At 34.8% G+C, this 13,086-nt stretch overlaps 1 protein-coding gene across 2 annotated transcripts in view; it reads right to left on the reverse strand.

The window, feature by feature from the left end:
* Positions 1 to 4,462: 4,462 nt before the first annotated feature.
* The window catches only part of LOC138335427 (uncharacterized), a 34,308-nt gene continuing 25,684 nt past the window's right edge, over positions 4,463 to 13,086 (reverse strand). For both annotated transcript variants that reach the window (XM_069284516.1, XM_069284517.1), the window contains 5 exons: positions 11,351 to 11,494; positions 10,823 to 10,940; positions 9,001 to 9,158; positions 8,520 to 8,614; positions 4,463 to 7,080 (listed from right to left, as the gene is read on the reverse strand). In XM_069284516.1, coding sequence (XP_069140617.1) covers positions 6,952 to 7,080; positions 8,520 to 8,614; positions 9,001 to 9,158; positions 10,823 to 10,940; positions 11,351 to 11,494 — 644 coding nt within the window. In that variant the 3' untranslated portion in view covers positions 4,463 to 6,951. The remainder of the gene's footprint in view (positions 7,081 to 8,519; positions 8,615 to 9,000; positions 9,159 to 10,822; positions 10,941 to 11,350; positions 11,495 to 13,086) is intronic.

Here is a 13,086-nt window from a genome sequence, read left to right on the forward strand (position 1 = left end):
CTGGAAAACAAACAAACAATCTAAATGCAGAAGCCACACTTGCGACAAAGTGTGAATTTTAAGCGTTCCTATATTGTGGCGCCTTCACATTTTATTGGCATTTTTGTTGATCTCAAATAATATTAGTGTTATAATACATGTTGTTTCCAAAAGTTTATGAAGAGGAAGATCTAAATTTGTATTCTGTCTTCAAAGGCAATTACGTAGGTTTAAAAGATATTTCATGCATACTTAATGTTGAGATGCAGATTGCTATATTTACATTCTGGGTGTTTCGTCACTGTATGAATCAATTAACCAAGTGGCGAAAACAAACACTTGCCTATGAAAACACTATGAATACACTATGAATACAACGATTCTCGTGCATCGATTAGCTGATTTCAAACATCACGCCAGTTTCATACAAATAAAAAATAGTCCCCCATAATATTTTGATGTATAATCTTTAATGTGCTGTTTCTTGATATAGAATCAACTAAGGTTTACTGTAATAGGTCAATCAAATCTTATTTTAACTATATTTTTTGTTTATTGTTTGTCATTTGCGAAAAAAGGTCAACCGGAAGGCGGAAGCCGCGACGTTGTGGAACGACTTTGTCATCCAGCTGTTCCATTCATCTCGTTTATCGTCGTATATGGGTGTCATAACTTCAAATATAATGCAATAACCTTTCAATAATTTTCACTTTCATAAATTATTCTAATGTAAATATATGGATTGAATGTATTCTAATTTTCAAAGCGGCTTAGAATAGCAGTAGCTATATCCTTATTTTCCGAGTAGCGCTAACGCGCTTCACGGGGTATGTAGATATATATAGCTTCTGCTATTCATAGCCGCTATTGAAATTAGAAAAATACGTTCAATCCCTATATAATATATAAAATTATCCATTGCCGTAGCTGACCTGTAGCATCGCCCTTGAATGCTACATAACGACTATATTTAGGGAGTCTGTCGTGTCTAACCTGATGTCGGTATAGGCTATGAGGGCAAGGATCAAAAAAGCAAGACAGTAATATATATTTTTTTTCTTCCTGCAACTCACCCTGTCATATATATGTGTTTTCTACTACCACAAGTTCGTTTGTATACATTTCTTCTCTACACCTCTAACCTGCACGAAAAAATAAACTTGGGACAAATATCTTGAACGATATTTTTAGGTCATCTGACCCGAAGGGTCAGGATGACCTATTGTCATCATGCACCGTCCGTCGTCGTCGTGCGCCGTCCGCCGTGCGCCGTCCGCCGTGCGCCGTGCGCCGTGCGTAAACTTTTTATTCAAACGACTTCTTCTCAAGAACCAGAAGGCCCCAGGGTACTCATATTTGGCGTGTAGGTTGCTGGGATGGAGGGCTACCAAGTTTGTTCAAATGAATGACCTTGACCTTCATTCAAGGTCACAGGGGTCAAAAAGGCTAAAATTTTTAAACAACTTCTTCTCAAGAACCAGAAGGCCCAGAGTACTGATATTTGCCCTGTAGGATGCTGGGATGAAGGGCTACCAAGTTTGTTCGAATAAATGACCTTGACCTTCATTCAAGGTCACGAGGGTCAAATAGGCTAAAATCCTTTAAATAACTTCTTGTGAATAACTAAGAGGCCTTGAGACCTGATATTAGGCCTGTGGCATGCTGGGATGAAGGGCTACCAAGTTTGTTCAAATAAATGACATTGACCTTCATTCAAGGTCACGAGGGTCAAATAGGCTAAAATCTTTAAACAACTTCTTGTGAATAACTAAGAGGCCTAGAGACCTGATATTAGGCCTGTGGCATGCTGGAATGAAGGGCTACGAAGTTTGTTCAAATAAATGACCTTGACCTTCATTCAAGGTCACGAGGGTCAAAAAGGCTAAAATCTTTAAACAACTTCTTCTCAAGAACCAGAAGGCCCAGGGTACTGATATTTGCCCTGTAGGATGCTGGGATGAAGGGCTACCAAGTTTGTTCAAATAAATGACCTTGACCTTCATTCAAGGTCACGAGGGTCAAATAGGCTAAAATCTTTAAACGACTTCTTCTCAAGAACCAGAAGGCCCAGGGTACTCATATTGGGACTGTGACATGCTTGGATGAAGGGCTACCAAGTTTGTTCGAATAAATGACCTTGACCTTCATTCAAGGTCACAGGGGTCAAATAGGCTAAAATCCTTTAAATAACTTTTTGTGAATAACTAAGAGGCCTATAGACCTGATATTAGGCCTGTGGGATGAAGGGCTACCAAGTTTGTTCAAATAAATGACATTGACCTTCATTCAAGGTCACGAGGGTCAAATAGGCTAAATCTTTTAAACAACTTCTTGTGAATAACTAAGAGGCCTAGAGACCTGATATTAGGCCTGTGGCATGCTGGAATGAAGGGCTACCAAGTTTGTTCAAATAAATTACATTGACCTTCATTCAAGGTCACGAGGGTCAAATAGGCTAAAATCTTTAAACAACTTCTTCTCAAGAACCAGAAGGCCCAGGGTACTGATATTTGCCCTGTAGGATGCTGGGATGAAGGGCTACCAAGTTTGTTCAAATAAATGACATTGACCTTCATTCAAGGTCACGAGGGTCAAATAGGCTAAAATCTTTAAACAACTTCTTCTCAAGAACCAGAAGGCCCAGGGTACTGATATTTGCCCTGTAGGATGCTGGGATGAAGGGCTACCAAGTTTGTTCAAATAAATGACCTTGACCTTCATTCAAGGTCACGAGGGTCAAAAAGGCTAAAATCTTTAAACAACTTCTTCTCAAGAACCAGAAGGCCCAGGGTACTGATATTTGCCCTGTAGGATGCTGGGATGAAGGGCTACCAAGTTTGTTCAAATAAATGACCTTGACCTTCATTCAAGGTCACGAGGGTCAAATAGGCTAAAATCTTTTAAACGACTTCTTCTCAAGAACCAGAAGGCCCAGGGTACTCATATTGGGACTGTGACATGCTTGGATGAAGGGCTACCAAGTTTGTTCGAATAAATGACCTTGACCTTCATTCAAGGTCACAGGGGTCAAATAGGCTAAAATCCTTTAAACAAACTTTTTGTGAATAACTAAGAGGCCTATAGACCTGATATTAGGCCTGTGGGATGAAGGGCTACCAAGTTTGTTCAAATAAATGACATTGACCTTCATTCAAGGTCACAAGGGTCAAATAGGCTAAAATCTATAAACAACTTCTTGTGAATAACTAAGAGGCCTAGAGACCTGATATTAGGCCTGTGGCATGCTGGAATGAAGGGCTACCAAGTTTGTTCAAAATAAATTACATTGACCTTCATTCAAGGTCACGAGGGTCAAATAGGCTAAACTCTTTAAACAACTTCTTCTCAAGAACCAGAAGGCCCAGGGTACTGATATTTGCCCTGTAGGATGCTGGGATGAAGGGCTACCAAGTTTGTTCAAATAAATGACCTTGACCTTCATTCAAGGTCACGAGGGTCAAAAAGGCTAAAATCTTTAAACTACTTCTTCTCAAGAACCAGAAGGCCCAGGGTACTGATATTTGCCCTGTAGGATGCTGGGATGAAGGGCTACCAAGTTTGTTCGAATAAATGACCTTGACCTTCATTCAAGGTCACGAGGGTCAAATAGGCTAAAATCTTTAAACGACTTCTTCTCAAGAACCAGAAGGCCCAGGGTACTGATATTGGGACTGTGACATGCTTGGATGAAGGGCTACCAAGTTTGTTCAAATGAATGACCTAACCTTCATTCAAGGTCACGGGGGTCAAAAAGGCTAAAAATTTTAAACGACTTCTTCTCAAGAACCAGAAGGCCCAGGGTACTGATATTTGGCCTGTAGGATGCTGGGATGAAGGGCTACCAAGTTAGTTCAAATAAATGACCTTGACCTTCATTCAAGGTCACAGGGTTCAAATAGGCTAAAATCATTTAAACAAATTCTTGTGAATAACTATATGAGGCCTAGAGACCTGATATTAGGCCTGTGGCATGCTGGGATGAAGGGCTACCAAGTTTGTCCAAATGAATGACCTTGATCTTCATTCAAGGTCACAGGGGTCAAATAGGCTAAAAATCTTTAAATGAATTTCTCTTAAGAACCAGAAGGCCCAGGGTACTGATATTGGGCATGTAGCATGCTGGGATGAAGGACTACCAAGTTTGTTCAAATGAATTACCTTGACCTTCAATCAAGGTCACAGTGGTCAAATAGGCTAAAATCTTTAAATGATTATGTTGTATTGTACTAATAGTCAGATGACCGTTAAGGCCCATGGGCCTCTTGTAAAGTTTGTTATTACGTTTTATATATATCTATTTTAAATATCGTGTTTTTATATTAGGTAACATTTAAAAACTAACATTATCATGTGTTAACAATGAAGACATATAATGAGTAAATAGTACTTTTCTTTTGTGAATCTGATTTGGTTTTATATCGGTGTATGTGACCGATATTAAGTTTAACTGACCAACGTAACAAATAATCAACAAAAACATACCTAGTTTAGTGTATCATTTATTAGACAAGTTATACACATCTGTAATAAATAAAATCCAATTAAAGCATGAAAACCACATTATCTATTGACACAGTGACAGTTCGTTCGAAAGACGTTTGCTCTTGTTATTTCATACTATACAAGTGTTGAAACAAATGACAACAGAATATGTTTTTTTTCAATTTTCATGAACGTCATGGTAGCGTATGACAAAACATTTCAATTTCAACAAGATTATATTGATATTATATTCATTAAATGGCTACGCCTATGAAGTGCTTTCCAACAAAACATTTAAGAGTATTTACAAACTGGAAACATGGCGTTGGGTTTTGCGTGAGGTTAGTTTTACTGTGTTGATTGTTAAATTAATCGCCATGTGATATTTACATAAAACATCTTAAGTTGTTAGTCATTCATTATCATGACTGAAAAATCACTTCTTAAACAAAACAAAATGTATTTTCTTCATAATCGTCTACATATATAGTAAACGAATTCATTTTACAAGCTCGGTTCTATCAACATATATGTTTGCTTGATAATTATACATTTTGATTGTGAGGAACAATGTAGTCATTTCTAATCACAATACTCGTTATTAAGCAATGATAACATGTTTATATGTACAAAACAACACCGGGAATATGATGGAAGCATTAAAAATGATCTAGGTAATACTGTATAAATGCATTTGTTATTTCGTGAAGTTATTTTCCTTAACTAAAAACGTGAGCCTGCCCAAAACAATTAACTTTAACCTCCGCATTTGTTTGGTCCCTGTGTCATTTTTTTCTTATATATATATATTTAGTATTTGCTTTCCTTTCTCGAGGGTGAAATCAGATCTTTAACAAAGCCGGACGGACAAATTTCATCACTTAAAATGTATATTAAATAAAAGTAAGTTGGCTTCAAAGACTTTTTCTTCATTCAACATTAGGTTAAACGGAACTCATGCTTTCATTTAGATACATATTTGGATAAAATTAGTTAAAACAATATGAAAGTAATTTACTAGTTGGAATACTTTAGTTCAAATTAAAATAATTTGAATTGCAAAGCTTAAATATTAATGCAAACATAATCTTGGTATTGAGAATTACAATACATTGGTTTCCGATGAAATTATCAATCCATATATATATTTTATTTTATTTAATAACCTTAAAGTAAATGTCGATGCATACACATATATTCATAAGTAAGACACATCTTAAATGTACTACATGGGTGTCTCTATATGCGCCTTGGAGCAGATTACGTTGATGTACAAAGTTTTATAAGGGACACTGATAAAAATGGTGTATTATGATATGAAAGTAGGTTTCAATCTTAGGTCTGCATTATGTCGCCTAATTACACGTAGTTATACGGTTCGAGTGTTAGAATTCATGAATGGTAATACTGTAATATGATACAAAAATACATTGTGAAATCGCAACATAGATCACAGCATGTTTGCATAATATATTCTCGATAAGAAATAATGTAATCTTTGCAAAAATGTAATATTTTTGCATAAGAACAATAAATTCACGTACAGTTTCACATTCTCACGGCATCTTATATCACAGAATCATCAAAAACCACACACTCACACATAAGCAATGCACAATTCATCATACAAACTAATGGATTTCGTAGCCATGTAAACAGCTCACTCATGATGACGTCACAGGCACTGTGAGTGGGTGGGGTACCCAACTCAGCAGCCTGACTGGATGATACCGGCACGTGCAGAATCCCACGTGCATGATTCACACATAGAGCACTGGTTATAAGTCAGCTACACTTGAGATGTAAATAATGCTGTCAGGTTTATTTTAACCGGAAACAAGTCAAAGTATCGATGATACGTCGCGGTACAGCTCACATAAACAAAATATGAAAGACATTTGGTAAAATGAAAGCTTTGTACCTATTTTTATTCACTAAAATGGACCCTCCTTATATCGTCAGTGTAGTTAAAATCACAGTTCACATAACATAGTGTGCCGACCGCATTATATATAACAAAGTCATCTCTTTGAAAAACGTCACATATCTATGCAGACGGACTGATATCTGAAATCAAAATGTACATTTCGTAGAAATATTTGATAACGTCACACATTGTATGTTGACTATGTTGAAAACCGACCATTGATTGTTTATATGAGAGGTTTAACGACGAAGTTACCTGCAAGGTGAAGGTCATGGACAGAGATACAACTTTGTACCTGAGTATCATAACGAGAGTTTACATCACACGGTTTGTCCTAATTTACACTCAATTCCTTAATGTTCATAAGCCTGTCTAATCAAAGTCATAGTCATATTTTAGACGAAGCTTTAGTCATTTAAAGTGAGCGATTCCTGATGAGATATTGTTCACGTGATATATTGATCACATGACACATAACTGATGCAATTCTGATCATGTGATCAGTAAATGGACGATTTTGGACTTGTTGATTCCATTTAATTGAGATAATCCTGTTGTCATCATCAGTCTAGCAGACTTTCTAATTTACACTCGTGTATTCTCGCATGGTACCCGTTATAGTCTAATCTACATCGGATCACATTGTTGTCATAACTCAGCTCTGCTATTAGCAGGGACGGGTTTACCTCGATCTGAAATGATAAGTTTACAATATTAGTCAAATGTATAAAATGACAAAGATAATTCCTAGATATGACAAACCGTTGGAGAATTTGGTGTTAGTTTGGTTTGCTTTAAATTTAAAGACCTATTAAAAACCAGGGCCATGTATGTGAATTTTTTACCGAACCCTGGTCCTTGCTCATGGAGTAATGGAATTTTTGTCTAGAACTACTAAAATCACTCTTACAATAGTGTTTTACATTATTAATAGATTGTCTTTCCTAAAAATCATTTCACAAACTCCTCATTTTTTTTTTTTTTTTTTTTTTTTTTTTTATTTCATTGTTTAATTTACGTGACGTTGGCTCGGGTATTGGTACCGCGTATGAATTATACCTTCTTAATCGTATTGCTATACCATTTGGAATTTCAACGGTATCAATCAAAATGATAAACAATGTCGTGTAATAAATCAATAGAGTATTTATATGTTTGATAAGGAATGTAGAACAATACATATCTGTCATATTTTGCTTCGTGGTTATGTAACATAACAAGCCTGACTGAATTTTCCCTTTAAATTGTCTTTAATTGTCAACAGGCGTGAGAACTTTATAGACTTTTGCAATATCAAATAAAACTTCAGTAAAATGTCAAGTGAAATAACTTGTTCAGTGAAAACCTAATAAAATTGAAGGATCCATAATTCACACTTTTATCATTCTATTAACCTTTTCGTATTCTAAAGAAAGCCATGAAAACACAAAATATTTCAGATACTCCTAATAGCTTTTTACATGTAGCTCAGATAATTACATCAATTTGATAAATGACTATTATATTTCTTTATACACATTGTAGATCCTTCTTTTTGAATATTATGCGTGGGTATCACTCTTGAATGTAACAAGATCCCCCGGTTATCTGTAGTATCAAATTAGAAGGGGTTAATGTCTTTCCAGCAAGTAGATTTCACCGTTATCAAAGCGGATCTGTGATACTTACTTTACGATAATTTTTATTGTGCTTCAGACTTCAGATAAAAGTGCAAGCCCATGAAAGTACAGACATATTTGCCTGTGTAAAACTGCATGACAGGGTGATTTTTTTCTCTATTTAGTACACAGTTGTATTTTCGTTTTCAAAATGGAAAACCTTGAAACGTTAATATATAAAGAAATTTGTCGCTTTCCTATTTTGAAAGCACAACACCATAGTGCTCAAAATTGTTCATTCATTCAATTCTGCAAAATCGAATATAGCCAATGTCCTACTTTATTTATAACTAAAAAGACTTATTTTCTGGTTTGTTTGTTTTGTTTTTTGTTTTGTTTTATAGTTTTGATAATATTAACGTCCTATAAACAGCCATGTTGTGTATGAAGTTTATGGTGCTTGTTTTTGTTTTGGAGACTGTGGTAAATTTTTGGTTTTACGTTATGATTATTTCATTTTGTTCGTTACTTACCTTAAACACATAATCACCCGGCTTAAGATCTGTGATATCTATCCACTGGCAATCTATGTCGGCCATGTAGTTGTCGGAACAACCAACAGATATACCTGAAATAAGCAGGATGTACTTAGATAATATGTACAGTAAGCATTTTTCATTGAGACAAACTTTTCTTAGATTTTCAGAACAGATGTTGCTAACAATTTTTTAATGAATTTTAAGAATTTGTAAGATTACAATAATTGATCTTTAATTTCCCTGTACATGAATACTTGGATTCAACTGAAATTAGATTTTAAAAAGTTATTTATTTTAAAATTTATAATTATATTAATTTATATTGAAATGAGAACTTTTATCATTCAGTTTGATATGTGTGAGTATATGGAATTCTGAGTTGAAACCGAAATCAAATCAACGACGGAAAACAAAATGTCCTTTTTAATTATATCTTATCGGCAATGTATCTATTCAATTTGATGTGTTGATTTACCCTGCTGTCCATAGTTTTGACATCTGTACTTGGGTTGGACCCCACGACCACATTCTGAGTCCTCTAGACAAAAACTGGCCTTAAGTCCCTCGGCCATCAAGTTTCCATTATGGTCCGTGATATCGTAGTGGGCGAATATCTCCATACTATGATAATGTCTGTCAAAAAATCAGATATGTCGGATACAATATGTGAAAATTGAACACCAGATAGGCTCTATTTAAAACAAGACAGTAGTGTTACAAAAACTTAACACGGCAATGAAAGAACGTGCACGCGTGATTGAGCACGTGATATGTTTTATTATTTTACATTCAAATTATGACACGTACCTTGATTAGTTATTGATAGTCTATCAATGGAAAATGATTGACGTGTTTAGTCTAACACGCTATTATTTAGGAAGGGCCTATTAAACTTGTTAAACAAATCCAAATCGGACAAATCGTTAAGAAGAAAACCTATCTACCCCTCCAAGATCATGTTGAATATCGTTAGTTCAATTATTTGCCAAACACGATATTTAACAATGCATAACATTGTTAGCTGATTCGTATAGGTATACCTTAAGCAAATTCCAGAATAAAAACCTTCCCGCCCTTCCAGTATCATTAATGATATTTTAGTGAGGTGCTTTAAACGCGATATGATACGACATATTCTGCAAATCATAATTATTATGTATTTAACACATTGTATTGTATCGTGTGGTATTGATATGTGCGTGTTTATCTGACACGGCGCGATTTATGACCATTCTCTATATCAGTAACGACAAAAGATTTGTACAAAGTGAATTATACCATCAAAACAAGCAGCGTTTAAATTTTCTAAACCTTGGTGCTGAGTTGCTAGGGTCAAAGTTCGAATTATTGTCCAAAATACACGATCCTAGCATAACAAGTTACAAGCACTGATATGATAGAACAAAACTTATCCAAACACACAATCTTTTGATCGAGGACAGAAATAAGTACAGTTTTTAACATGTCGTACATATACGATTTATAGTAATTTTTAAAGAATAAGAATCTCCTCGAATTTCACTTAAAACGTTCAATACAAATCGGAATCAACAGGCGCTAATGACATGCAAAACCTTTGTAACACTATTTTTTTTATGAATAGCTAAAATACAGAGGCTAAGAACACCAGTCTGGCTTTGTTATTAAAGATGCTCTACCGAGTATAAAACTCTTTATCATTTGGACAGTAATTGGTGTTCACTTGTGCATATAGTTATATACCTAATTAACACAAAAATACATATGAAATAATTTGTATTTGTTTTTGCGTCTGCGTAAACAGTATCTTATTCTATATAGGACAAAGTGGAGTTTTGCTGGGATGCATTTAACTATTTTAAATATTTTATTCTGAAGCAATTAAAAGAAACTCAAACTTTTCAATTATAGTAATAGTGTAAAGTAAGTATTTTTTGTGTCTGAAGAACAATATTTATTTGTCTGTCTCTGTTTATAATAAATTCGTTAGCGATTTAGCACTTTTAACACATTTTATTTTTTTACAGGGCAATAGTGACGTCAGATATTCTACACGGTTCTACAAGGTTCCGTCTTTATCCTTTCACAATTTGGTAGCATTAACAATGACACAAATTGTCGGAACATTTGAGTACATCGAAACATACGATAGTCCAGTGACCTATTCGTTGATGTAAATATGACCTACATTCCCTAACAACATCTTTAAAAGAGACAAATACAAATAGACCATGACAAGAATGCCTCAAATAAACAGTACATGTACACTCATTTTATAACATATATTACTATAAATAGACTGCAACCTAATAACTTACTGATGACAAGCGTGCCATTCCCACTCGTGTCTTCTCTTAGTGGGGTTAAAGTCAGCAGTGCCACGGTTTCGTACTACACTAGAAAACCTTAACAGCCTTCTCGTGCTTCTTCTCCATCCTAAAACACAAATATTTATATTATTATTGAATTTTGATATTAAAATTTGAACAAAAATATTGAACAGACATTTCAATCTAAATCGAAATATACTATCTGGCTTCCGGGTCTCGCCAATTACAATATACGCCAAAAGGACGTGTGTTTGTATGATTACACGCGAATTTACGTGCCAAAATGCCATATACCGATGCAAGACACTTCTAAACCGATTTCAACAAACCGATTCAAAACTTTTCTTGGTTGCTTGCCAGTATACCTACATAAATCTCACTCATTTGAAATAAAAATTGGGTTTCCATAACAAAACTAATTAATTATGGTGTGACAGCAACTTAATTTATTACATGAGAAGGAAACATCTTCTTTTCTTCCATATCCAAATGAATGAAATACTGAAACAAACTTACCATATCCACCGCTGTCCCTGATTGTATAAGCGGAACTCGATAGACAATTTTCCTCCATTGCGCATTGTAAGTAGAATAGTGATCTATCCTGTAGGAAGGTCGTAGTCTCAACCATGTATGTGCTTGGCTCAAGGTCGGGAAGCTCTCTACAAATAACAAAATGGTTAACGTTCCATTATTACAATGCAACACAATACAAATATACCACAGTCTCCTAAAATACGCACCACGCACTTCACACACGTAACACACCACTTACATAGGAGGCCGTCCTTAAATTATTTATCGGGAAATTAAGTTTAGAAACAAACAAATTCATTTTCAAAATGTTTGTTTGCATACACATATTATTAATAATTGATTAAATGCATTTGAAATATATGTTCAAAAATTTAAAAGGAAGCAAATGGTAAGCTTTAGCATACCATGAAGTAAACGATGAACAATTCGAATCATGTCTGAGGAAATTCCTTAAGTTTCATTAACACTCTTAGCCAGTTGGGATCAGTTTAACGTTACTTGTTTTAATGTCATTAATAAAGCTCCATTGTGACGTAGAAAACTGTAAAAGACGTACATGTAGGCCTGTGTTACTCTTTTTTTAAAACGTTAACATTTTGAAAATTTTAATATATACATTTATTTACCCCCCTTCATCTCCCCCATTCCATTAATGCCAACACCTGTTTAATACATTGCGTGTGGCTATGCAATGACTTTAATAACAATACTACTATACAAATTAGCGAAATGAGAAAGTCGGCAATACACAGAGCAAATCTGAAATGTTTTCAATTAGAATACGCCATCAGGAATGAACAGATGCATTTCATAATGCGCCTTTCTTGTCCTAACTGTACTGTTTACTGGCCGGTATTTCTCAATCGTCCTCGTTTAATTGCCTAGTTTATAAATCTGTAAATTTTACGACCTGTGATATAACCTAAACGAGACCAGATGTTCCTGATTAGGAAAAAGTTCAAAATAAAACCTTCTAGTTTTAAAACCCTGTAGAAATCTGATAGTTCCTTTTAAATGAACTGCATACAGACCCTTTGTAAGCTAAATGCAATTTCAGTTCTACCCTAGTGCAAAGTAATATACCGACAACGCTAACTGAAGTATATTCGATCTGTAAATGTGTATGATTGTTAAACCGTGGTGGAGCTGGCTTGTATGGTCCAAGGTCGATGACTTCTAATGAGTAAAATACGTATTTCTTAGGTCTAAAGTGACTCAATCAGGCCATCATAGGTCATTTGCAGGAGTTGAATTTCTTTCGCATTCAACTTATACCATCCAATTTCCTGCTTTATCATTATTTATTGCATTTTGGGAGGGGAAGGTGGTAACAATTATATACAATAATTATGTACTAATATTTGAATACACAAATTACTCGTAGTTAAATATTACACAATTGTTAAAAGGATTATCTTACAACATACACAAGTATGTATATGATTAAATATTAACAATATTGTCAGTTTCCTTCTAATAAACTAAATAACTTTATTTACCGGTTTTTAAATTATTTATTGCTTAGATAACGTATAGTTTCCTTAAAAGCATTCACTTGAATCAATCTGATTAAAAAACAGATCCTTATAACCACTCCGTTAAATAGAGGATCTGACAAAATCCCATAGGGGGTCCCGTCCAGATGACCTTTATACCACGTGTTCTTCATACCATATCCATTTTCTACACCTTGCTACATCACTTGAAAACGATAT

Source organism: Argopecten irradians, chromosome 11, assembly GCF_041381155.1.
Source record: "Argopecten irradians isolate NY chromosome 11, Ai_NY, whole genome shotgun sequence".
Classification (NCBI taxonomy): domain Eukaryota; kingdom Metazoa; phylum Mollusca; class Bivalvia; order Pectinida; family Pectinidae; genus Argopecten; species Argopecten irradians.